Here is a 27505-nt window from a genome sequence, read left to right as displayed (position 1 = left end):
GAAAGGGAAGCAGCACGGTGGGAGTGGGAAGCTGCTTTCAGACATAGGTGAGCAGCCCTGAGAAACCAAAGCCGAAACCAGGAGGAAGGGAGCCCAGAGGCCAGTGCAGGTGCTGGAAGCAAGCAGAAGAGAGGAGGGAGCAGAAAGCAGAGTCCACACAGTCAACGGCCTTACTCCATTTCACCCAGAACAGGTGGAGGACAGAGTAGAGGGGACTGCCACAGAAGAAGGTATGGGCGTTCCTTGGAGTCAACATCTGAGGAAGAGGAGGCATGCCCAGGGAACCATGGGTTATGGGCTCCGGCTGACCTCATAGTGGATACTATAGCATTCTGCTTACAAGGAGGCAGGTGCACGCCTCACCCAGCAGCTGGGAGTGTCAACTGCTAAGTGCTCACACTTTCATCCCTCTCTGGGAACTGCCTCATCCAAGGTTAGGTTTGCTGGAGGTAAGGGGACATGGCCAAGGACACAGGGGAATGCAAAGACCCATCCTCTAGCCCAAATTTCAGACAACGCTGAAGGGTTGTCCAAGCTCCAGGGATCTTCCAGCTCCAGGTATAACCACACAACAGGTCAGCTTCTCCCTCTGCCCAGTCCTACCTTCCTCACTCCCCTATGGGTGGACCTCCATAGAACTTTCCTGAATAAATCCTCTGCATCCAACTCTCTGTCTCAGATTTTGTTTCCAGGGAGCCCAATCTAAGAGATTTTCTTGGTCTCAGTGCCTCCCACCACACCCTTCAAGGAAACTTCTGGAGAGGAGGCCCACAGAATTCATTGGGACGATGAGCAGTTGACATGAACACCTTCACCTGGAGCCAAAGCACAGGTGGTTCCTCCTGTCCGACCGGATTCCTTCACGGTTCCGACGACCAGCTGCAAGTTTTCCATGCTGGTTCTGGCTCCAGCCGTTCGGCACAGTCTAATTGCACCAAATTTTATTTGAGTCTTCACTGGGGCTGTCACTTCATCCAATTAAGTGGAGGTTATGGAAGGATCCACTTGTCATTACGGCAATTCCTCCTTGCGCTAAATGCTCTCAGAATCTTAACTACCAAGCAGGCACAATCAGAAAAGATGGCTCCGGTGAAGACAGTAGTATTTCTCCTTCACAGAGACAAACACGGGCGGGTCCCTGAGCCCGACATGCACTACCCGTGTACAGCAGCTACATAAATTAGACAGGCCTAAATAAGTCAGGCTGGAGACAGGGATGGAAACAGAATGCAGATGAGGCTCGCCACCAGACCGGCATCGCACGAAGGCTGGGAGCCCACATTGCTTGGGCAGCGTGGCACAGCACACGTACTGAGCTGACAGCCAGGAGACGTGGACTCTGTGCCCTGCTCTTCCTCACCTGATGGGAGGACTTCCAACAAGCCCCCTCCTGTCTCCTGTGGCCTCCAGTGCCTTGAGTGATCTGGCCCCTGACCATCGCGCCAGCCTCCACTCCCAGTACTCTCACCCACTCCATTCTAACCACTCTGACCACCTACAATTCTTCCAGCACGCCACACTCCTGCCTACCTCTACTGGGGCCTACTCAATGTCCCCTTTCCCTAGAAAGCCTTCCCACTCTTTAAATGGCTGACACCTTCTCATCCCCCAGGTCTTCAATTAAAACGTCACTTCCTCCAAGAAACCCTTCTTGTTCATCTACCAAAATAGGTCTCCCCCTTATTTTCTGCCACTATGCTCCATTTGATTCCAACATGTCCCCATCACAAGTGGTAGTATTACAGTGATCTATCAACTCTTTCAAAGTCCATCTCTCCCTATAGAATGGTCCTGTCCAATATGGTAGCCACTAGCCATGCATGGCTAAACTAATGAAAATTAAATACAATTTAAAATTCAATGCCTCAGTCACAAAAGCCACATTTCCAGGGCTCAACAGCCATGCCTGGCCACTGAGTCCAGACAGCAGACAGCACACAGATTTCTGTCATCACAAAGACATCCCTTGGACAGTGCTGGTCTGCAATATACACTATGAGAGTCTGATCAACCTGTGTCCCTGGTATCTACAGTAGTGCCCAGGCATAGAGTAGGCACCCAGCAAATATATTTGAGTAAGTGAATTAACAAACCAACAACAAATATTCCACAGAGATGTGTTCAAAAGAGCTAAGGAGTGGGACTGTCCCTAGCTGCTCAACAAGTTAAAGAANACATGGCCACTGAGTCCAGATAGCAGACAGCACACAGATTTCTGTCATCACAAAGACATCCCTTGGACAGTGCTGGTCTGCAATATACACTATGAGAGTCTGATCAACCTGTGTCCCTGGTATCTACAGTAGTGCCCAGGCATAGAGTAGGCACCCAGCAAATATATTTGAGTAAGTGAATTAACAAACCAACAACAAATATTCCACAGAGATGTGTTCAAAAGAGCTAAGGAGTGGGACTGTCCCTAGCTGCTCAACAAGTTAAAGAAGTCTTCATGGAGAAGGTGACATTTAAACTGAGCTTTGAAAGATGACAGGGTGCAAAGCTGAAGGGGCACACAGCAAAGAGAACGGCAGAGGGAAACCCACGGAAGGAAGGAAGATCATGCCGTTTCCTATTTGGGGACTTGGCCAGTTTCTTGTCATTGCTGTTGATGGCAGAGTTGAGATGAGCACCCAGGTTTCCTTCAAGTGGGATGTGCAAGGGCTCAGGGCTGAGATATTTGCTCCAGGGTCCAGAATTTAAACATACGCTAGTGAGGCATGCCGTTGAAAAGCAAGAGAAATACAGCAATTTTTTNACGGAAGGAAGGAAGATCATGCCGTTTCCTATTTGGGGACTTGGCCAGTTTCTTGTCATTGCTGTTGGTGGCAGAGTTGAGATGAGCACCCAGGTTTCCTTCAAGTGGGATGTGCAAGGGCTCAGGGCTGAGATATTTGCTCCAGGGTCCAGAATTTAAACATACGCTAGTGAGGCATGCCGTTGAAAAGCAAGAGAAATACAGCAATTTTTTAAAAATTCAAGGTGTGAAAAAGGAATACAGATGCTCATATTTTAATAAGCTGTAAAAGATCCCATATCCTCTTCCCGGTCTGCTTATTGTTGCTTCTACGCTGAAGATACACTTTAGCACAAACAGGTTGCACAGGAGACAAGGAACCAATCTCAGGATGGATAAACAGAAAAGCTGACCTCTTGAGAAGACTTCTGGGCATGAGAACACAGGCAGGCAACCTCATGGGAAATAAAGGTGCCCATTCAACGGGGCTGGCACACACCTGCTCTCAATCAGCTCCCTCCCCAGATGCAAGGCTTAGATACCTGCCCTCCAGGTGATATGTGCATCCTGACGGCCACCTAGAAATACGGTGACTTGGCAGCAGGAAGCCAGGAGGTGGGGGCCAAGGATCACGAGGGAGGAAACAAGGCAAATCACCGGGCCTCAGTGGAGGCCTTTAGAGGAGGAAAAGTCACTCTCTTCTGGAAGACCAGCTCATTTATACAAGCAAACATCAGCACATGATACAGGGAGGAGTTCCCAGGCTCTTCGCTTTGCCTTGTGGAGATAAAAGGAAAAAGAAACAAAAGGCTCAGAGAGAGAAGCTGGTAGGAGCCCACAAAGCTGGCCCGCATTAATCACCTCGTCACCCGCCCTTGCTGGCGCCCTCCTCAATGCCAGCCCTGGGTCTTTTGCTGGGAAGATGCAGGTCGAGCTGTAGCTGGCTGGGGAGCTCATTAGTGCCTCACTGGAGCCAAGGGCTGCCTGCCTTCCAGAACGTATTGTGAACTCTCACTTTAGTTACTTCTTGGAATCAATATAATGCTTTTCCAGTCGGCTCTGTCTACTGCCCTTACAGCCATTACGGGCTACAGGCTTCTAAGCAGAACTGTTCAGGCTTACCAACACGCATGCCTTCACTGCCCAGGAAACAGCACTCCATCCTCAGCACACTGGTCCTCTGGGCTCTTCACACAGCGGGCCCAGATCTACGGAGAAGCACCTCCAGGGATGCGCTGGACCCGGGGATCCCATGGGTGTTGGGGCAGTGTGGACAGAAGGCCCTGGCGACAACAGGGGTTGCACTGCGAGGTACTTCAGGTAGCTCCAGAGATGGCTTGGGAGTCCCAACTGGGACCCAGACCCTGAAGCCAAGTCTCTTACCCAGACATGAAACCTCAAGAACACTGTGTTCCCATTAATGATTTCTCTGCGGGCCCAGCCCGGCTTCCAGCTGCCCTGCATATGGCCTCGGGGCCTAGGAGAATCTTAGCTCTACAGATGGCCCAACAGGACTCACACCTCTGACAGGCCCTCACTTCAGCTGAGCTAGAGGACTCTGCAACTGGGATCCTCTTGGGCCACTGGGATTGTAAGTCCAGTGGGACAGCATGGACTCCAGTTCTACAGGGTAGACTTCCAGAAACCAATTTTTCCACGAAGTGTAAAGGACTGCTCTCGGCCCCAGCACACACCAGCAGGAACCCAAGAGATGGTGTCCCCTCCTGCCTCCAGATGGTCTCTCAGTCAATCCTTAGCATCCACGCCCAATACAGTGCCACTGTTCTTCAAGGCCCACTGACCACAACCTGCCTAGAGAGCAACACTGCCAGATCCCACAGTTTAGGATCACAGGTCAGAGCCCAGTGGCATCCTCAAAGAAAAAGCCCTCACCCGAGCCCACATGTAAATGAGGCAATACTACAGCGACTTCAGAGGCTCCGCTGGGAGTTATTCAAGGTCACCCTTGAAATGTGCTGCATTAGTCAGTGTTTGCTATGGTAACAAACATCCCTGAATCTTAAAGATGTATACAGACACTTCTCTTTCTCAGGTCTGTGGGTCAGTGTGGCTTGGCTCCGAGTTGGGTTCAAATCTGCTCCTTAGGCCCCTCATTCCAGGAAGGAGGCTGAAGGAACAGCTGCTACCAACAACAGGTTCTTCTAATGCTGGATGGCAGTGAGGAAGATGAGGAACAGAAACATGGGACCTCTTCTTTACACTGCCACCCTGTTCCTTCTCCCACATTATATTGGTCAAAGCAAGTCACACAGCCAAGCTCAAGGTTAACAGGGTCCTCCCTATCAAAGTTCAATAGCAAGTGGATTCTGCCCATGGGGTGGGATCAGGAAAAGCAAATATTTGCAGAACACCACAACGTTCTAGAGGTGCTCAGCAAGGGCCTGGCACCTAGTAATCTCTCAGAATAAATTAGCTATGACCAATATTAGTATCATTATCATTATTAGCAAGAGCGTTCTGCTTCAGAATGAGAATTTGGGGGGCCCGCTACTTGGGAGTGGCTCTGGGGAAGCTCAACCCCTCTCACCTGGTCCAGACTGGCACTGAGAACTCTAATGGGGCCAGCTGTGACTGATGGAGAGAAAAGAGGCTGCCGCCAGCCCAGGTCTGAACCCATGGCTGTCCTTGGGACCAGCAGGAATGCCAGGCAGCATCCCATGGAAAAGTGAGCTCATGGCAGGGCCAGGATTTAAACCCAGGCCCCCTGACCTCCAGTCCTGGAGTAAATTCCCATTCTACTGTCACTAGGCAGGACAGTATGTTGAGATGGTATTGATTGTTTTTCCTACATTATTTTTCTTAAGAAAAAAAAAAAACTAAACCTCTCAATGTTTATTTTTACTTCTTTTAGGCTGAGGCTTAACTCCAAAAATAGACAGTCTTTTTCAGTAGCCCTGTCATTAGCAGTTGCTACAAACACTCTGTCCCCCACACGTTGAACTGCAAGAACGATACTTGAAAAGAGCAGTTAGAACAGAAGTCTCCAGAGAATCCCAATGAGGGCACTGGCTGCAGATCCTGGTGGCCACAGCCTCTGTGAGGGCATGACCAGGAGCCAGGCCTCCATCCAGGCTCCCTGGGTCTCTGTGTGGGCTGCCCACACCCTATCATTTACCCTCCTGTGTGCCCGAACATGTGCTTCCCACAGGGGAACGGCGGGCCACTCACGCCCCCAACTCCACGCTAGTTCTGTGGGTCCTTAGCCAGGTCCCTTCACCTCTTAGACTCTGATTCCTCTCCTAGAAAATGGAAATAATAAGAATTGTAGCTTATTTGGGAAATCATCATTTTGTTCACATAAAGAACTATCGGATTTCATTTAAGCAGCTATGAACAGAATTCCCTCCACACACAGTGATCCTGGGAATAAAGAGAGAAACTGAACACAGTCCTTGCCTTCAAAGGCATTCTAATCTAGCAGGAGTTCCTGTTAACTGGGTATAAATTTGCGGGCATATATCCTAATTTTCAGCGGTGGGGAAGGCTGCCAGGAAAGGCTTCTCTGGAGAGGAAATGCTGGGGCTGAGCCATTGAAGAGTTGACCAAGTGGGACTGACATTCCAGGATGTGGGACTAGCGTGAGCAAAAGCGTAGAGGCTGATTACAATGACCAAGGCTGTTTTCTAGACTGGGTGCAGAGTAAAGATCTGGAAGAAAAGAGGGTACAAAGGGCTTTGCCCATACTTCCAAATAAGCAGTACTGAGGTCATACAACAGGGGTGCTCGTACAACAAATGTCCAATGAGTGCCTACAACATGCCAAGCAGTAGGAACATGGGATGAACAACCACAGACCCCATGCCCGACCGCAGGGAGCCCATCAGCTGATGGACTGCACAATTTTGCTAAAAGATATGCAGTTTGGAAAGGTCACCTTAGATGATTGGATGGGCAAGGCAAACTCAGAAGGCCAGGAGCCAGGCACATCAGAAGGTCACATGAGGAGTGAGGCCACCAGCTGGTAGTGGGACTAACGTCTGTGGGGTGTCCGGGGAGGGAACTCACAGAAGGGGTTCAGGAGATCTATGGCCGAAGAGGCAGGGGGTCCAATTTATGGACGCAGCTCCTTCTGTAGGCAATGGGGCCACGGGAGGTGGGGTCTTGTTTGGAAACAGGGTCTCTGCAGATGTCATCAAGCTCATACGGGACTAAGGTGGGTCCTCATCCAGTGACCTGTGTCCTAGTAAGAGGAGGAACATTTGGACGCAGACACACACAGAGAAGACCATGTGATGATGGAGGCAAGACTGGAGTGACATGTCTATAAGCCAAAGACCACCTACAGCCACCCAAAGGGGGAAGGTAAAAAAAAAGGCACAGAACGGATTCTCCCTCAGATCCTCCAGAAGGAAGCAGCCCTGCTGACACCCTGATGGACTTTCAGGCCCCAGAACAGTGAAAAAATAAAATCCTCTTACGCAAAGCCACTCTGTTCTCGGCCGTCTGTTCCATCAGCCCTGGGAAATGAATATAATCGCGGATGAAATCTGTACCGGTGAGCAGCCTTGGGGGTGACAAGCGCAAGTACCCCAACAAGTGCATTCACCCCACCGTGGGAGCTAGAGCTGGCAGCTCCCGTTCCAGCCCCACTGCCTACGCATATGGCACAACCAACCTGAGAGCTGGACCTTGTTGATGGGGATCACATGCAGATGGGACTATAGGCTTGCAGGAGCCCAGAGGCATGCCTGGGTCACAGAGCCGCCAAATGGCAGGGCTGGGGTTTGAACACGAGTCATCCTGTGGCCTGCTTTGAGGCTGTAGGGATTTACGTAAGCAGTCCCCGTCCCCAAAGCTCTCATTATTTACAGAATAAAGAACCACATTTTCAATACTCTCTGAAATGATCTCCCTTGTTAACTCCTTTCCCTCTTTTCTCCTCTAGAATGTATGCTTCAAGATAACAAAAGCCCTGTCCCCACACAGATCTTTGGTATATCCCTTGTGTCTAGAAGGTTTCTGGGACATAGGAGGTGTGTAATAAACATTTGCCTCATTGATCAATCAATTAATAGGGGACAGCACTACCCAGGTATGTATTTCTATATTGGCTTAACAAAGCAGTATATGGAGCTAACTGCTTGCTGTCCTTGACCAGAGAAGAAGGCTCACAGGAAGATGCTAACGCCACCTGTTTGTGCAGCCCCAGCCCATTCCCAAGGGATCAGAACCGGAGAAGCCACTGCCAACAAGTCCATCAGTGTGGACAAGACCTACAGTATCACCCCAAACACTGACCTGTGACAAGCCATTAAGAAGTGAAGAAAGGCTGAGACGCAGAGGGTAGGGACAGAGGAGTAAGGAGTTGGGAAGGACAGAGAGGGAGAGGGGACAGGGTAGGGGAGAGCAGTTTCCCAGGAGGAAACATCCCACCAGAGGGCACTGGCAAGCAGGCACAGGGAGCCAGGTACCATTAGTGACCTCTGAAGGAAGGACAGGGCTGGTGGGGGAGAGAGAACGGAAGTCAGGAAACAGAGGCGCAGACACTAAGACAGACTAGACTCAGGGAGGGACAGGGACAGACACATATCTGGCTCTGAGATGGCCATGCACCAGAGTGAAATTCATGAAAACAAAGTGCATCATTGTTATTTAAGCCTGAAACCAAGGGACCCAAATGGTAGACCATGCCTACGAGTCCATCCTATAGCCTATCCTCCCCATTCTAGAAAGCCCCAGCAGAGCAGCACATACACCAGGGGTGTCCCACCAGCACCTGCCCAATTTCGGTCTGCCCAGAAACCCCAGTTAGGAGAAGGCTCCTGCCCCACTGCATCTTCCCGGAGCACCTCAACTCCTCACACTCTGCCCCGCTGGCCGCAGACGGGAGCACAGGGTTCCCACGGGGCCCTTCTTCATGCTACTGGGCATGCAGGCAGGGAAGATCAGAATCCTTTCACGAGATGGACATTCAGACACGGACGGAAGGAAACTCCCTCACTTGTTAGACTAGGTGGTATGGCGCTAAAGCTGCCAGCCCCCAGACCTGTACCCACCATTCCCCGTGAGCATATACATGAATAACATCGAGGAGGAACAAGTAGAACAGGAAACACAGAAAGGAGACAGAGCCCTGAGTCCACTATTCAAACCCTGGGATGGGACTCTGCACGGAGGCCGCCCCTTGCCCGGGCATCCCGGGGACGCGTGCCAACACCCTCCCTCTGAGGCTGTGTCCGGTTAGACAGGAGAGAACTGCTACTCAGCGCTGAGAGGGTCCAGACTGAGAACGGCTCCCCCTTTCAACCCTTGCCTCCCAGCAGCCGCTGCTGGGCCCCCGTCCTTGACTATGCCAACAACCACACACCTTTGGCGCGACGAGGCTGAGGGCGCGCGCAGGGCCGTGGCCTCCAGAGATCTCCAGGTAAGCGTCGAGGACCAGGACAAGGGCAGGATGTACCCTGGTGGTAAAACAGGGGCCACTCCTGAGATGCACAAGAAAGGCAAGGGGAGAGTCATGCCTCCGCCAGACAGAATTCATCCAAAGCCAATAGGGAAAGAACTGGCAAGTGCGGCTGGCAGCAATGAGTTGTGCAAACAGGTCTCAGAGCAAGTGTCTGTTGCCAGGCTGCTCTGCCTCGAGCTGTGGAGGATACAAGAGAGGGGAGGAGCCGGGGCAACAGGGCAGGAGGCCAAAGCCTTCAGAGGACAGAGCAGCCTCCAAGAACTTCTTGGTGGGGTGGCCACAGCACCTGCCAAGCAGGCATAACCCACATCCCACTTGGACGCATTCACATTGTTGTGCCATTACCCCCTTTCCCTGCCCTAAATCCTCCAAAGTCAGCCACACCTCAAAGTGTGTGTGTGTGTGTCAAAGAAAGAATGAAAGAAAACTGAGGAAAGAGGACCAAGTTCCAAATTTGGATGGTGTCAAGCAGAGAGAAGGTGCAAGGAGTTAAGAACTGACACTGAAAGCCAGAAGGACTAGAAACCGAAGAGAAGTGACCATATTACGAGTCTCTAGAGATCATGCAAATATTTGAATATTTTACCCAAATCTCAAAAGGCAGGGTAACTTCTGTTGGCATCCCAGCTACAGACAAATTTGGGATTTGAGAGCTCCTCTCAGATCCAACCCTAGGAACACCTGTCATGGGCTCTTCTCATGCAAAGTCAATGACAACAGGTGTTTCTGCAAGCTGCCTCTCCACAGCTTCTAAAAATGGCAGGGCAACTCTTCATGGCACTGGGGACCAGGAGCTAATCAGGAGTCCCATAGTCATGGCTGACACAGTGGGATGGGAAAGGTGGTAGCTTGGGATTGGGCCATAAATGTGGGGCCCCTAGGCAGAGCCAATAGGACCAAGTCCACACGCAGCCAAGGCCTGAGAGGTGGATATTCTGCAATTCCCCTCATCCCTGCTTATCACAGAAGTCAAAGAATAAAATCAACAGAGCCTAGGATTCAGCAGAGATAGGCAGAGACATCTGGAGGAGTCGCCCTTGTCCCTAGTCTGCAGGCTTCCTTGGTTACTTAATGGAGTGCATTAGTCTAGCTAGGGAAAGAAAGGTGAAGGGAGAAAGGGGTAGTCAGCTCAATGTCCCCAAAAGAAAAGTCACAGGATGAGTACAGCCATGCCTGGGGCAGCAGCGCCCAGAGAGCAGAAGCACCTTTGAGATCAGTCAGTCCAGACGGCAACAGGCAGAGAGAATCAGCTAACTCCCCTCACCATAAGGTCAAACTCAGCGAATCCCTTTGTGACCGCTGTCGGGCTCCCACAAAACACCAAGTAGGAAGTACGGTACTATCCCGATGCTGTGAGTGTCTGTCCACTGTACCAGTGGAAACCTTAGGAAGAGGTCTCCATAAGCCATCAAGGTAGGAGGGGCCTGAGTAAGGGACACCGGTCATGGCCGGTTCAGCTACTGCTTACATCACAGCCTGATGAGGTTAGGGGTGAGGAACGTGCTGCCAGCCTCCGCACATGATTCAGGGATGCGGACTTCTCTCTGGAGACGCCACCTGCCTCATTATACGGTCTCCAATATCACAACAAAGGGGAAAACACAGGGGACTCGTGCATGGGAGATTTTGTATAGGCCTTGCCTGGAAGGGACATAGATCACTTTGGCACACATTCCTTTGGCCCCAGCTGGATGTAGGAGTCTGGGAAATGTAACCTTCCCACCTACCCAGGAGAAAAAAATAAATGATACAAAGAACAAATAATTTTGTCACTTGAGTCTTTAAACTCCCCCAGCTGGCATGAAGTAGGTCCCACACTCTGGACTTCTATGCTTTATTTCACTGAGCCTCAGAAAATACAAAGTAACAACATTCTTTCCCTATCATAGATGGGAAAATTGAGGCTCAGTCCCTTGGAACAGTTTCATTCAATAGCAAAAAGTGGGCAGAGCCAGGAGTCAAACCCAGCCCTGCCAGCTTCTGAAATACAGCCTCCTGGCCTCCCCTTAGGAAGGAACTTTCAGCAGCCTGTAAGAGGCAGCAGGATCCCAGTCCTGTCCCATGGGGCCCCAGAGGTCCCCCTCTCGTATGTGTGAGAGATGGGAAGAGCAAGCCATAGGGCACATTTTGCCAGCATTTAACTCAAACAGGAGACCTTCCCTTTCTAGAACAGATGATGAGCTGCTCTGCCAGTAAGTGTCTGCTCCATACCACCAGGCCGAGCTCCATCAGAAAGGAGCGGTTCCATTTACTGTAGGGCTGTGAGTCACATCTGCCTCTAGATACACATAGAAAGCAAGACACCTGCTACTCAACTAACAATAAAAAGCCGGTGCAAGCAAATTTCATTTAAAAGAGAAAAGGCCGAACCCTAGCCCCACAGCTACCAGGGTCCAGAAAAGCATGAAGAAAGAGGAGGATCATATGCATTCAAAGACAAACACAAAAACAAACACACACCTTTAAATATGCAAAGAAATCCACCGGCCCAGGTGGCGCAAAACAGACATTTTATATCATTCTAAGAGCCCCATGATTCCACAGAGCTGCGTCATTGGTTTTCCACACTAGTTATGGAAAGCATTCGATTGCTTCAGGGGGGACGAAGTTTGAAACCCTATATAATACGGCCCTCGCTTATGACAAACAGGAAAGCAGAGGCCCAGAGAAATGGTCATCTGAAGCTAATTAGCATTAAAACGGTAGTAAGGAGGGCACGTATTGCATGGTGCACTGGGTGTTATACGCAACTAATGAATCATCGAACTTTACATCAGAAACCAGGGATGTACTGTATGGTGACTAACATAATATAATAAAAAAACATTAAAACAAAAAAAGTAAATTAAAAAAAAAAAAATAAAATGGAAGCTACCTTACTTCCAAGCTAAACCTCACGGAACACTGGTTTGGAAGTCCCTGGATCCAAAAGGCAGCACATGCCGGGCAGGGGACAGGAGCGTGGGGTTTAACAACCATGCAGTGTGGGCACAACGAACCCCACCGATCACACTGGGAAACCGCTGCTCCTCCTCTCCAACGGCTAAAATACTGCTTTTTGGCATCTGCATCTCACTAACTGCTCCAGCTTGGTTTTTATTTAATGTTTAAACACGCTGCCACGATGATCACTTCTAAATGATCGGTGGTGCTTGCTCTGAAGTGCCAAGTGCTGAGCTCTTCCTCCTCTCTCCATCCTGCCCACTCTCAGTGGGAATCACTGGGCTCCAGTGGTAGACAGACTCACTTGGTGGGAGAGGGGGTGTGCTGGGGGAGACCAGGCACAAGGACAGCTCCCCTGGCTACACTGGGCTGACTCAGACTGTTTACCTGGACAGCCTGCCCATTGTCCCAGGACCTCATGGGACCAGAGCCCCAGCCCGCTCCCTACCCCACCATTCTGTTCCCATGTTCCCTCACATGGGGCTGGGGTCTTATCCTGGGATACACCTGACAGGGCTATCGCCGGTCCTTGGACTCCTTTCTAATTTCAGACCCACCCTTCTGGATAGGGCTTCCAAGCTGTCCTATCTAGCCAGACCCTGCCTGAGCTCCCACTGTTCCTGAGGTTCACATGCCACAGCCAAGGCCATGCCCACCACTTTCCTTAACATAAACACACAATTTCTGTCCTCATATGTCGTTCTGGAATTTGTAGACTCAACATCAATAAATAATGGTTGGAAAAATATTTTTTTTTAACCTTTAAAAAAAAGCAACACCCGAACAGAAGGATAATTGTCCAGCCATCAGGTAGACTCTTGGGCCCAGTATCAGCGAGAGAGAAGAAAAATATCTTCTCATCTCTTCAGAAGTAGGATAGAAAGCTTTGGTTCAAGAAGATAGGCCTGGAGAGGCTGCTAATGACTTCTCTTGACCCAATCTGCTAGCTGCTATAACAAAGAAACCCAAGGCATAGTAGCTTCGCACAATAATTCATTATTATTTTAATAACAGGACCACTTGGCAGGCAATTTTTCTCCAAAAGGTGATTCAGGGACCCAGAACTGTTCAATATTTCGACTCCTCTGCCTTCTAAGGGCTTGCAGTCATCTGCACACAGCCAACTAAAGAGGGAAGAAAGAATGTGGAGAATGACTGCCTGCTTTTTAGACACTCTGGCTCTGAACGCACTTCTGCGCACTTTCCTTTGGCTGGAGTGAAATCACATGGTCCCACTGAGAACAAGGCAGGCTGGGAAATGTAGTCCTTGGTCATGCAGCAGCTCTGAATCACAGCTCCACTCAGCGGAAGGGGAGGCTCATGTGTTCGGCGCACACATAGCAGCTTCACTAACCTGACAGCCAGAGATGCTCACATTCCCAGTGCTGGGTAGTTAGTCTGCATTTTCCTTTTATGGCATCTCCATGGGTATTTAGTGGGGGAGATGGGAGAGGGGAGGCCCCAGGAGCACAAGTCACAGTAGATCAGAAGTCAATGTCAATTTGAGAAAGTGTGGCTCAGACCAGCCGAATCACTCCTTCATAGCCACATAACTAGCTCTACCTTCTTTCTCCCACATCTCACCACACCCCGCACCCCACCACAACCGCCAAAAGCCCACAGGATTGCAGATGAAGTGCAGGGCATCAGGGATAAAGGGACCATCCCGTGGGAGGGGGGAGGGGCAGGATTTCACAACTGGCCCTTGGCGCTGGCTAACTGTTGCCTATGGAGGCTGTTCTGTGCTTTGTAGGACGTTTCACAGTCTCTCTGGCCTCCACACACTCCCTCCAAGGTATGACAATTAAAAATGTCTCTGGACATTGCCAAACATCCCCTGGGGGACAGAAGAACCCCCGGTGATGAAAGATCTAGACGGAGGCCATATGTAACATTTCAGAGAGGAATTCAGCTCCAGGGCAGGGACAGAGAAAATGACCTGTACCATCCCTTCCAAATCTGGGGTCCACAGTTTAATTGAGTTGAACTGGGCCTAAAACTTAGGTTCCCAGAAGCAGTATTCCATGAATATCTGCCACAGAATAGAACATTATGGAAAATTAGCATTAGGAGAGCCAGAAAAGAGTCTCCATTACATCTGTCCACAGGAAGAGGAGAGAGTTGAGGCAGTGAGACTCTAAGTCGGCCGGGGAATCAGCCTTCAGCAACCTCATCTGAAACATGGAAGCAGGTGAGGACTGAACGGAACCTCCCGTGAAATACCCAGGGCCGTGTGTGGCATGCAGTATATGGTCTACAAACGCAAGCTAACTACAGACCTTGCAGCTCATTCCATACCCCAGATAATTCTTCCATTTGAACACAGGAGGGTAATGTTCCAAGTGAATGAGGATTTAATGCAATTGCCATTTGATTTAATTTCCAAATGCGTTAAAAGTGTTAGCGCAACACATCAGCATGCAGCTGATAAAGTAGTCAAAATAATTCAAGGAAACCAATACTTGTCAGGTTTTATTTATCCACATTTACGCTTTTTCAAAAATAAGCTGGTCTTTGTGCCCATATAGAATACAATATACATAGATCTCTCCCGGTTCGCCTCCCCCCACACACATATGCTCAAGTTAAGTTTCCCACTTTCTTTCCATCTGTCATTTTCCTCTTCCCATGAAAACCGAGCAGTGACGTTATGCAAGAAGGAGAGAGTTGGGGCTAAGACTGGGCAGCTGGCAAACGCGGGGCTGATGGGACTTGATGAAGACAAGCATAAACATATAAGCAGCACTGTGTTCACACAGGATGACCATATCTGTGACCCGTCCCTCAAATCGAGGGGGCTTGGCACTATTGTTCCTTTTTATAATTAGGGAATCATGAGGTGACACTCCTAATTCATGTAGCTCACACAAGATTTGAACCCAAGACCTCTGATTTGCAATCTAGGTGTTCTTGCCAATAGCAGCGATGGCAATAATAATAAAAATAAATGAATAAAAGTTAAGACTGAAGAAAGACCAAACTAAGAACCCAAACATCAGGATATTTTCCTACTGAACATGAAGGCTGCAAAGAAGATGGAAATGCTCACATTTCTTTGCATAGCATCTTTCTGGAAAGTCAAGGTCAGACATGGGAGTAGAGGGAGGAGGTGGGCCAAGTCTTGGAGATGTGGACTGAAGCAGGTACACTCAAGTGGGTAGGACTTGGTAGGGAATGGGGAGGGTTCAGCCTGAGACAAGCCTTCCCTGGACCGGCACTGAAGGCGGCCCAGGGGCTTCTTAAATGACCATGAGAATGGCCCCATGATAGACTAGATAAGTAGCATGTCCATGGCAGATCAACTGAGACCCCAAAACTGCAACAAAGCAGGACAAACAAAGGCCACACGAGTAATGCAGGAAACGGTAAATCTTATGGCTTCCACAGCCAGGAAGAAAACAGTAAAGCAAAGGAAAGCAAGACTAAAAGGAAAAGATAAAAAGTGGCATAAAAAGTGGCATCCATCAAGAGGATGGAACCTGCCCAGAGACAGGAGGGAAACCTCAGGTTCCAACAGTAACGAGAACCTTGGAAAAGGAAGGTGTGAGGAAGAGTCTGCAATGCTACTGTATGCCTGTGAAGGAAGCACTGAGAATGTTGCTGGATATAGCAAATGTTCGAGCCCCTTCTCTATGCCAGGTATCCTGGATCCAGCAGGAAGCAAGACCTACAGAGCTTCTGCTTTCAGGAGATTAAGCGGCACAGAGATGTAAATGACAATGGCAGACAGTGATAAGGGCTGGGAAGAAAACCACAGACTGGAACAATGGCACAGTGTTACAGGTGGTCGGATGGGTGCTATTTTAGATAAGGTACTCAGCGGAGGCTCTCTGAGAAGCCCATGTCTGAGTAGAGACCAGAATGAATAGAACAAATGAGCCATGTAATTATTTGGAAGAAAAGCATTTTAGGCCAAGAGAGAACAGCAAGTGCAAAGGTCCTGAGGTCAGAACCATCATGGTGTGGTTCAAGGAAGAGGAAATGGACAGGCGTGGCTAAAGATTAGGATGAAGGAACGAATACGGGAGGCAGGGGGTCGGGAATCAAAAAGAGGAGTCAGATCTAGAAACCATGTTAAGAAGTTTAGATTTTATTCTGAGCAAGAGATAGGTCTACTGCAGGGTTTTGAGCAACGAAATGCCATGACTTATTGTTTTCAAACTATCACTCAGGCTTCCGCATAAACACTGGACCTCAGCGGTGCAGGAGTGGGAGAGGGAAAGAGCTGGTACAGTCATCCAACCGAAAGGAGGGAAGGGCTGGTTCTGCGCAGCACATGGCAAACTCGCCTGGGAGCCAAATCCAGACCCCCACCTGCTTCTGTAAGTTTTACTGGCACACAGCCACACCATTATTTACATATTTTCTATGGCTTTTGCTACAACAGATTTAATAGTTGCAACAGAGCCTGTATGGTCCATGAAGCTGAAAATATTGATTACCGTGCCCTGTACAGGACAGGCTTGCCGACCCCTGGTCTAGCATGTTGACCGCAGAGGTGGTGCAGACTGGCAGGGTTCCAGGCACACCGAGGGAGGGAGTTTACAGGGCAGAGGCCAGATTCCAGCCCAGGCTCTTCGACCCCAAGCCCAGTCTCTGACTGCTGAGCAATACAGTCCCCTGGCTCCTCCTGGCCCCTGAGGGCTGGCAGAGAACAGGGACGGAGGCTCTGAGTCTGGTTGTGACAGCAGCCTTTGAAGAGCTCCTGTGGCTGCCCGAGCGAAACTCTCAGAGTGGGGCCCGGCTTTGCATCTTCTCCTAGCATGCAGCTGCCCTTCCCAGCCACTGTCACAGATGAGGCACGGACAGGCCAACACCCTTGGTCCCATCGGAAGCTTGCAAATGCCGCAGAGCCTGTGTAGCACAAGCTGTTGGATCCCCCACCTCCCTCTCTCAGGCCTTATTTTTCCAGTGTGTAGGGGCCAACTTCCAACTCTTTTATCTGAATCTCAATGGCGGTGGGCTTTCTCCAAAGCCCCAGGAGGTCCCCTCTGTCCTATGCAACAAGCCTGAAGTACCAGGACATTAACACCCCAGGAGTAGCCCTGGCCCACTGACTGGTGGGGTCTAGGGTACAAATACCCCAGCTCTCTCACACCTGAGGAATCTACACTGAATCCTAGGCTTCCCCAGTAGGAATGAGCTCCAGATGTCCACAATGGTCACTTGCTCGAAAATACCTTTTGTGACTGCCCCTTCTCCTGACCTCACTTCCCAATATCCCAAACAAACCTCTTACACTCAAATTCCTGCCAAGTCTGCTTCTAGGGGTCCTGTTTGCCTCTGATCTTCACTTGTCTCCCAAACACAGGCTGTGCCTTTTACCACCACCACCTGCCTGACAACGGCTTTCCACTGGTCACAGACAGGACCAGGGAAGAGAAGAACAAATGGGTGCAGAGGTCCAGCCTCAAGAGTGTGTGTGCTACTGTCTATGGACCATGGATGGGGCAGGGGGTCTCCATCAGAGCCCCCTGACTCCTACAGAATAAAGCTCCAACTCTGCTCCAGTACAAAGATTTCCAATAGGTCCCCCGACCTACATCTGCAACCCCAAACACGTCACCCATTCATGTCCGAGAACTGCCCCGGGGCGCCCCTGCTCAAGAGCCTGCCAGGCTGAGTCCTCACAGATGGGAGCACTTAGAAAAACTTTCTAGGACTTTCTCAAATGGCATCAATTGTTCCACCCTCTAGTTCCTCAGCTCACACCGACTACAGGGCTACTATATTGAATTTCCTAAGAAACGTATAGAAGAAAGAGCACAGTGTGAGGCACCAGCAGGCTGGGCTTTAAATCCTGGCTCCACCACATATAAGCTGTGTGATGCTGGTAAAGTTACTTAACTTCTCTGAGCCTCTGTGCCCTCATCTGTAAAAGGGACACACGAACAGCCCCTCTAGAATACTGTTATCAATAGGACCAGTAAGATAGCACGGTATGTACCCAACACAAACTAAATGACCATGCATCAGAGGTTTGCATGATTCTTCCCACTAAACCATGGGCTTATCACACTCTCTGATTCATAGCTGGGGCTCAATAAACTATCAAATGAATACAGGAACAAGTCTGCTACTCCAGCCATGCCATCTCTAAACCAGAAGCTGTAAACTCAAATGCCTACAGAAACCAAACTAGTGACGTCAGCAAAATGGGCCAAGGGAGTGGCCATGGTCAGTTGTGCAGCATGTGTCCCAGAACAGAGCAGCCACACTCATCCACGGCTGCCACTGCAGGCTCGACGTGGCCCAATCTGGTCCGATTTCAGGAGGCCTTAAATATTGGAACACAAGGTTAAAAAAAAAATACAGTGCAACACAATAAAGCATTTCTGCCACTGACTTTGAACAATAGGCTGCATTTGGTGACCTCAATCCTATTTCAGAGACAGACCTTAAGATAGTTAAATTTTTATCATACAAGTTATTTTACGCAGGACAAGGAAAAACAGCCATTGTACTTAAGCATACTCCTTAAAATTATAATAAAATACGATTACTGATACTTACAGATAGAACTGTGTGGGTATGTACTTTGTACTAGGATTTATACATGTACTGTCTCCCTCTCATAATGGATCCAATGAGATACACTCACCCACTGAACAGATGAGGAGTCTGAGGCCCAGAGGCAACACATGATTTATCTGAAGTAACCCAGACAGCTGGGGCCAGGACTAAGATTGAAACTCAGGTGTGTTCACATCCCAAATCCCTACTCTTGACCCTACCAAGCTGCCCCGGTAGGAAGTCACATCAGTATTTAGTTCAGAACACCTGACTTACACGGCCAGTATTAGATTTCTTCCGGGCACTAATCCACATATTGATAAGAGGGTTTTGAGCCCACAGCAGGTTGTTATATGGAATTGGAAGACGGATTTAAAAATCACTATCAACAACACATTTCTATGTTAGCAAATTTTCATCAGGACCACATGTGCATAACTTGGGTTGAAGACACCCATGTCCTTGGAGCCCCCTGACTCCTACAGAATAAAGCTTGGGATAAGCAAAAACATCTTGAAATCAAAGACAGGAGGAAACCCAGAAACGGGGAGTGAGTGCATTTGTGAGCACTGGTCCGGAACAGACAGGTTGGGGGGCTGGACTGTCAACTGAGCGAAATCTCAATTACAGAGTAATCTCACGTATTCCCAGGTACATTATCGCAACTCAATAAACAGCTCTTCAGAATTAAGTAATTCCAATTTGCTTTCATTTTGATCTGTGTCGCCCCGAGAATTTGATATTACCTACACTCAAATTACATGGCATCTTCTAAAGCACTAATGCTCTCAATCCCAGGATAGCACATGAACCACGAGCCAGCCAGCCATAAACACACAATTTTGAGAGAGTCCTTGCTTGGCATAGCACAGGCACCTACTATGGATACCACCAGAGGGGCCCCCATCCAGCTCCTGGCAGCCTTGGGCACTGAGGGGCCCTGTGGCCTCCCAACCCCAGTATGGCCTAAGTTGTGAATGAATGATGCCATGTCGTCAGATGGCTGAGCCCAAGAAGGACTAGCTAACGTCTCCTTGGTTCCCAGATTCCTGGCTCACCAGTGGTGGATACAGTAGGGTACCCAGGGAGTCTGACCTAATATGGACCCCATGACCCAAACTTCCCAAGCCCACATGTTGGCACCCACTTTTATATTTCCTCCCTCCCTGCCCCTATCCTTGGCACATGACTGTATGGGGAGAGACCACCAGTGTCCCTCTGCAGAGGAGGCCCACCCACCCAGCCCTTCACCATCTCTTACCTCCTTACCTGGGAAATCCCACCAACCTCGGCAAGTTATTTTTTTTTTTTAACAAACGCTTGTAGGGTAATGGGCCAAGCTCTGTTCTAAGAACTTCTACACACATAGTCTGCTTGAATTCTCTGGACACACACCCCCTGAGGTTGGTAATCCTATATTCCCATTCCCAGAAGAGCAGGCTGGTGCTGGAAGAGGGTGATGTTCAAGGTCACAGAGCTGGGACAAGATGGGACCAGGATTTATTTTTTTTTCTTTTTTCTTTTAATAATATATATTTTTAAATTTTATATTTATTTGACAGAGATAGAGACAGCCAGCGAGAGAGGGAACACAAGCAGGGGGAGTGGGAGAGGAATAAGCAGGCCCACAGCGGAAGAACCTGATGTGGGGCTCGATCCCATAATGCTGGGATCACGCCCTGAGCCGAAGGCAGACGCCCAACCGCTGTGCCACCCAGGCGCCCCTATTTTAATAATATTTTTTTATTATGTTATTCACCATACAGTACATCCCTAGTTTTTTATGTAAAGTTCCATGATTCATTACTTGTGTATAACACCCAGTGCATAGGCAGGTGATGGATATTAAGGAGGGCACGCATTGCATGGGACCAGGATTTAAACCCACGTTTCAGGGCTCTGGAGTTCTTTCCTGTCTCTGAATTGGAATGAAGCGAAGAAAATCTGGGGAAGAAACCTGCCCAGGGGTGTTCTTCTTCCTGTGACATAACCAGGTCAGCTGCCTACCCCCCAGCCCACACCACCTGTGTAATGTGTAAACCAGGAACAAGAAACTCAATTTGGGCAGCAGCACCATGCCCTGGAAGAAGACTTAGCCCTTGGGAACATTTTTGTTTTGTTTTCTCAAATGTCTCCATTCCCTTAAGGAAGGAAGATTTATGTTTATTCCTTGTTAGGTTTTTGTTTTGTTTTGTTTTGTTTTTAACTAGTGCAAATATTTCAGTACTGAGGTATCTCACCATCCTGAGAAGTCATGGCAAGGGGCTCTAAGAGGCCAGTGAGTCATTCTTCATAAGACACTTTCCCGCAAATGCTCTGGTTTGCTGCCTTCACATGGGTTCCTGGCCAGACATCCAAGGTGACAGGCCTCCTCTGATCAGGTTTCCGCTGATTCCTGCTGTTCTGGGTGTCCCCTGCCTTTCATTTTCTTATGTGGCTTGGTTACCACTAGCTATGTATGGGTGTGTGTGTGTGTGTGTGTGTGTGTGTGTGTGTGTGTGTGTATAAAAAGGAGTAAATTCATTTCTCTGGGAACCTGGTAGTAAATACTCCATTCCAGAGAGGTGGGGAGCAATAATGGGAGAAGCATGAATTAAAAGGGCAACTTAGCGACAGGTCCAGGAATTGTCATGAGCTTTGCATGCAGTCTGGACCCTTTCAACACTGTCTATAACATCATGATACCAGATGCCAACAGGACCACAACCCTCAGGCCCTCCAGCTATGGCTGAAATAGCATGAGCCAGCCCAGGCCAGATCCCAGCTCTGCCCCTTAGGGCAGTTTCTCAACCTGGCCACGGTTGCTTTCCTCGCTGCAAAATGAATTAACATACAACCAAGGTGCAGTACGACAATTAGAGGTCGACACGAGACCACATATGTGAAGGGACTTCTACATTCAAGGGGCCCATCTCCTAGCTTGCCATCAACTAAATTTAAAAAGGGGGAAGAATCGTCTCCAAAAAAAGTGCTATCCCATAAAGGTTTTCATCAAGGTGTAATTAAAGGGGACCAGGTCACAGGGAGCACACACTGTGAAGACCTCCGAAGGGGGCCATCCAGTACATCACCCAGCATGGAAGGGCGAGGGCTGCAGGGGAAGGCATTGGGCACAGTGGTGGCTCTGGAATCCTAGTGCCGCACGTGGCCAGCGCACTGCTCCCCCCAGCCTGGACCCCAGCCCGGGATGTCCAGCCCACGGAGGATAAACCACTGTCCCAATAAACCCTGGCCACCCCTCCAAACAAAGGCAATGATTCTTCCCCATGGAAATCACTTCCTCTGCCCCAAAGGCCTCCGGATTTGGCGTCCCACACCTTCTCCGCCCCCTCAAAGAGGGATGTAAAGGAGGAATAAAGCCAGCACCCTCTGGTTTCATGGGTCTGTGTGGAAAGATCAGAGCGCTCCAGCAGCTGCCACGGTCACTCATCCCATTCTATCCTTACCAGCCTTGTGCCGGGCACCTGCAAAGTACGGGCGAGACCATGGAGAGCACGAGCGGACACGGTCCATCCTCTGGTGGGCTCCCACTCCAGTGTGCGAGGCCACCACGGGAGAGGTACGATGAACTTCCAGAGGGGACAGCTCTGGAAATCACAGATTCACTGAGTGCCTGAGAGGCCTGCAAAAGGCCACTGCATCACGAAATCAATTCTACGGCACCAAAAAAGCAAATATAGGAGCCTGATATGATTGAAATGATGGTTTCTTTTATACATTAATGGCTCGCAATGTAAACGATTTTAAGATGGTTGTATTTTCCCTGTTGGTTGTTTTGTTCATGACTGCCTAATTTGTTGATCTTCAGCTTAAGTGTTCATGGCATTACGGAGATGAAATGAGTTCCTGCTGAGGCCAATAATTCATTCACTCATCCATCGTTCAACAAGTATTTTAAGGTTGAGCCTTATGAAATGACCAACTGCGCAGGTCCAAACGCCTGAGCGCCAGCAGTTTCATATTTGGGTGGGCTCGGGACTACTGCCAAACACTTGGCTAAGCCTTGGGGGGGCGGGGCTTGTGAACCATGAACCAAACCAAAAAAATGCCCCTCTTCTCACAGCACTCATGTTCTAAAGGACAAGATGGAAAACTACCAAGAACACAAAGGAAAAATGTAATTTTGAAGTGTGATACGTGCTATGTAGAACAAGGGACAAGGTGACCTGATAGAAAGCACCCAGCTGGGGTGGGGGCTGGGGACATTCTCTTGGAGGAGACGGCATGACGACATTAGAGCTAAGACCTGATTGATGACAAACAGTCAGCCCTGTGAATATCTACCTAGAGTCAGGACAGCCCAGGAGGGAGAATCTCAGACCACAGCTCCCAGTCTAGGGTCAGCCAGGCCTACTGGTTACACGGGGGCCAGCAACTAGAGGTCAAGGCCCTCACACCAACACATCCCTTGACCAAGGAAATCAACTCAGGAGACTTCCGGGGCGGGGGGAGGGGATTGATCCATGTTTTCACCTTCATACACATTGGGTATCATTCCACGGCTAGCATAAGATGAATAGCTTCATTATTTCATTCAGTAAATTACGCTGTATTAAAATTTTAATCGGTGAACATAACGCTGGAAAATGAGTACATCCATACGCTGCAATTTTCCAGTGTAAACTGTCAAACCCATTTTTTGCAAAAGCAATATTGCAACACAAAGAAAAATCCATAAAGATGCTCTTATTCTTTGGCCTCCCAACTCTACCCCTAGGGAATCTATCCAAGGAAATAATCTGGTTCAATAGAATAAAAATGTTCTCTTTGGAAGAACTCCATTGAGCTGTTAATTGATGCACAGAGGAAAGATAAAACAAAAACGAAAACACCTGGAATTACCTAAATGACTACAAATAGGGAGATTTTAAGAAATGGGGTGATTCACTTGATGAAACAGTATACAACCATTAAGCATTACAACAAAAATTATATAGACTTTCCAAAATAAATGGGATATCCAGCTCCTTGGAAGGAACAGAAAAGACAGCAATGTGCATATTTTAATGTAAAGCATGTCGACAATACCTCAAGGTGAACAAGAACAAGAAAATTGGAAAGAATTGAATCAAGGCCAGTGGGGGAGGGGGATTATTTATTTTGGAAGTCCTTCCAAAATATTACCATTAAATCACGTTTTCAGTATTAAAAAAAAAAAAACACCTCAGAAACAATTGTACTCTCCCAACATGGCAGCAGACCACCACCGAAACACAAGGACGTTGGTTCATTCTAACTGTAAATGCAAACTAAAGCCAAATCTGGAGATGCCTTCCATGCTGTATACCCCACAGGCTCGCACAGGTGGGCCCTATAAGACATCTCAACTTGCAATAACAATGCAACACGCATGATTTTACGGTAACTCTGCCTCTTTCTCTGCAGGGTGGGAACGGGGAACCCGAAAAGGTATGTCTTTCCATTGACTGGGAGGAACAGCAGCAGATGAGAGGAGGCACCCGAGTTCCTCCCACCCTCTGAGGATGGGGCCCAGGCTGCGGTGCAATCAGCCCCGTGGGAGGAACCACTCACCTTTCACAATCAGCTCAGCGTAGTTGGACACACCGGAGCCGCCGTCGGAACGGATCACACAGCGGTATTTGCTCACACTCCGCTGGGCGGTGTCGGCCACGCTGACCGTGGCTGAGAAGCGTCTGTGGTTGACCACGCGGGTGACCATGAGCGCCGTGTCCCTGCCGTTCCATTGCTGCAGGACAGAGGGAGGGAGGGAGAGAGGAAATCACATCATCCTCTGGCCCCCAAGCGACCCCCAGCTCAGAAGCTCCACCTGTCCCCACGTCCCTGGGGCCATGGCTTTCCCTAAGAAGGAGAATCCATGGCTGGATTTGGCAAGAGCTCTGACAAGTATAAGCTTTGCTCGCGAGCTGATTCAGGAGGGCAGTGCCTGAGGGTAAGAAGAGAAGGCACAGGCCTCCTCCCAACACCTTGGCGCCTTGCTTGGCCTGAGTTTGAGGCTGGCATTTGGCCCTGAGCCTTCCTCCCATCTTCCTTATCTCTTCAGCAGAACCCACAAGCCTCCCCCAAAGACAGACTCAGGTAGACTACTGAAAATATAGCCCATGAAGTGACAATACAGTCTGGTCCCCAGCCTCATGGCTGGTGCCCTGAGACCCCACCAACAGGTCCTGAGTCCATTCCACAAGGACCCATCTGTTCCCAGGCGTGGTGCGGGTGGGGGCTTTCCAGCACCTCTCCTCCTTGGCATTTGCTTTCCTCAGCCTAGAACCTCCTGTCTGCCTGGGGCACTAGCCCACTCTTAAAAATTCATGCTTGGCACATCGTCATCTCCAGTGAGCTCTCCTGTCACACCACCTTCTCGAAGCTATTCACTCTCTAGTGGGTTTTTGTGGGGGTTTTTGTTGTTTTGGGGGGGTTACCTACACATTTCCCCCTGTAGACTAGACTCAGAGCTCCCAGAGGGCATCCTTTAACCCCTTTTCATCTCCAGCACTGTGCCCAACTTCCCGACTTGGTAAAAATTTCTAAAATCAAGGTGAATGCACCAGCATTTCCATCTGCACTCTGCGGAAACTCAGGAGTGATATTCTGAGTGTGAACGAGCCCCTTCTTACAGCAGCAGCGAGTTAGGACAACTGGTAAGGCACGCCCAAGGATTCAGCCTGAGGGACTATTTATTAAGAACCTTCTATGAGCCAGACCCTGAATCTCCTCTTTAATCCTCCCAGCCTTGTTGGAGGTATTACTGCTGCTCATCTTAGCAGAATCCAAATGTCAGCATGGCTCAGCAAATATGCAGAGCAAAAGACCCTTATCCAGCTTTTCCGACTTCAGGTCAAGCATCTTTTCACCGAGACCCTATCCTCACTGCCTTTCTTTCTTTTCCAAAAGTAAAATTGCGTGGTTTAATTTTCTAGTGAACTCTGGGAAACGTTAGGATTTAGGAGCTTCCCCACACCTGGAAACTTCCATGATGCAATCTTCATCACTTCCTGTCCGCAGTAAGCACCTCCAGTACACATGTGACCTGATTCCATCCACCCACGCTCCCGTCAGTGATGTGTCAGGACTGGGACGCCAGAGGGGGTAGAGCTACTGTGCTCAGTGGTCCCAAGCGAATGAGAGGGAACAGCAGGAGAGGGTAGGGAGCAAAAAGCCAAGAAACACGGGGGGCGCCTGGGTAGCTCAGTCGTTAAGTGTCTGCCTTCGGCTCAGGGCATTATCCCGGCATTCTGGGATTGAGCCCCGCATCAGGCTCCTCTTCTGGGAGCCTGCTTCTTCCTCTCCCACTCCCCCTGCTTGTGTTCCCTCTCTCGCTGGCTGTCTCTATCTCTGTCAAATAAATAAATAAAATAAAATAAAAAAAAAGCCAAGAAACATGGAGAAACCAAGGCCTCTGAGTGACTTGCTCCAGACTAGACAAGGAGATTGGAGGGGATGGTTTTCTTCTTTTTACTTTTTGGCGTTCTCTCGACTTTCTGCCTCAAACATGGCTTTTATACTTAAAAAGAATTACGTAAATAAAGGAAATGCCAGGCTTAAAAGCACAGCAGCACGAGGGGCAACCATAACCCCCTCGTATTCCCAAAACTCTGCCACAGGACCAGACAAGAACAACGCAAGGGAACTGAAGGGAGAAGTCGCTGGGGTTGAAACTGCCCGTCACCTGCCTCATGCCCAGATACATTTTTGCAAGAGATGGTACAACTCTCCCAAACTCTGAGAACTGACCAGACATAATTACCTCTCCCAAAATATGCACTGAAAAAGTAGAGGAAATTCTGGCAAATGCCAGGAATATGACCTGATTGGAAAAAAAGTTGGCTGAAGGCACAGAAAAGCCTCAGAAGCAGCCCATTGCCTCCTAACTCCTCATGGTTGAGCAGGCCCTTCACACCTGGAAAGAGAGCGATGAGGCTCTGGTGCGGTATTTTCTAACCTGATTTATTTATATCATCATAAACATTTCGATCTTTCTTAAATTCACAGTGACTAAGCACTACTAGGCGCTAAGTGTCTTACATTCCTTCTTCATTACTTTCTCACAAAAGTCTGTAAGGGGGGCCCACTCTTTACGTCCTGTATAGAAGGAAACTAAAGCTCAGAGACGCGAACTGCTTGCCCAGCTTGGAAGTGGCAGAGCTGGAATCTGAACGCAGGCCAAGGGGCATCAGTGTTTGGCCTAAAGACACCATGTGTTGCTCTCATGTGGGGTAACTACTTCCCGCCCCTCATCTCCTCTAGCACAATTATTCCCACATGTGGAAAAGGGTGGTTAATGGGTGTGGCCAAAATCTACCTATGTGCCACCAATTTCTTAGCTGAGGACAAACAAGAAAAAAAAAAAGCAAAGACAGGGTAGAGGAAGGAACGCTGTGTAGGGGGAAATGAGCAAAAACGTGTATGTTGCAGACAGACAGCTCCCCAGACACAGGGCTTTTCCTCAGACCTCCACTGCTTTGAACAGCCAAGAAATGTGGGAGTTAAGAAAGAAGACACTGAGCACGATGCCAGCACATGAACACTGCAGACCATCGGCTAAGAGGTGAGAGGATAAGGAAGAGTACTCAGAAAGAAAATAAACCTCAAAAGAATTGCGGGAACCAAACAAGGGCACCATTTTCAGGATTCAAAATGGCGCGAGAAGTGAACGGCAGAATCAACACTGCAGAAAAGCACTGACTGGGGTGAACAGGCTTGAGAAAATAACCCAGAGCACCAAGAAGGCACCAATAAAAGGACAGGAGGGAGGCAAACTGAGGAAGGAAACAGAGATCAGACAACGTACCAGAGAAGTAATTGGGACGCCTGAAGTTGGGAACTCAGGGAACGGAACACAAATCCTATCCCGAGATACATCAGCTCACTTGCTGGGATGAAGACAGGACCTAAATCTTCAGACCGAAATG

General features: G+C 49.1%; 1 protein-coding gene across 1 annotated transcript in view; it reads right to left on the bottom strand.

The window, feature by feature from the left end:
- The window catches only part of PTPRT (protein tyrosine phosphatase receptor type T), an 813408-nt gene that overhangs the window by 669171 nt on the left and 116732 nt on the right, over nucleotides 1-27505 (bottom strand). Inside the window, exon 6 of the mRNA XM_034641590.1 lies at nucleotides 24150-24324. Within this exon, the coding sequence (XP_034497481.1) occupies nucleotides 24150-24324 (175 nt within the window). The remainder of the gene's footprint in view (nucleotides 1-24149; nucleotides 24325-27505) is intronic.

Source organism: Ailuropoda melanoleuca, chromosome 13 (assembly GCF_002007445.2).
Source record: "Ailuropoda melanoleuca isolate Jingjing chromosome 13, ASM200744v2, whole genome shotgun sequence".
Lineage (NCBI taxonomy): Eukaryota > Metazoa > Chordata > Mammalia > Carnivora > Ursidae > Ailuropoda > Ailuropoda melanoleuca.
The sequence above is the reverse complement of the archived record's forward strand: the minus strand, read 5'-3'. Positions and strand labels throughout refer to the sequence as shown.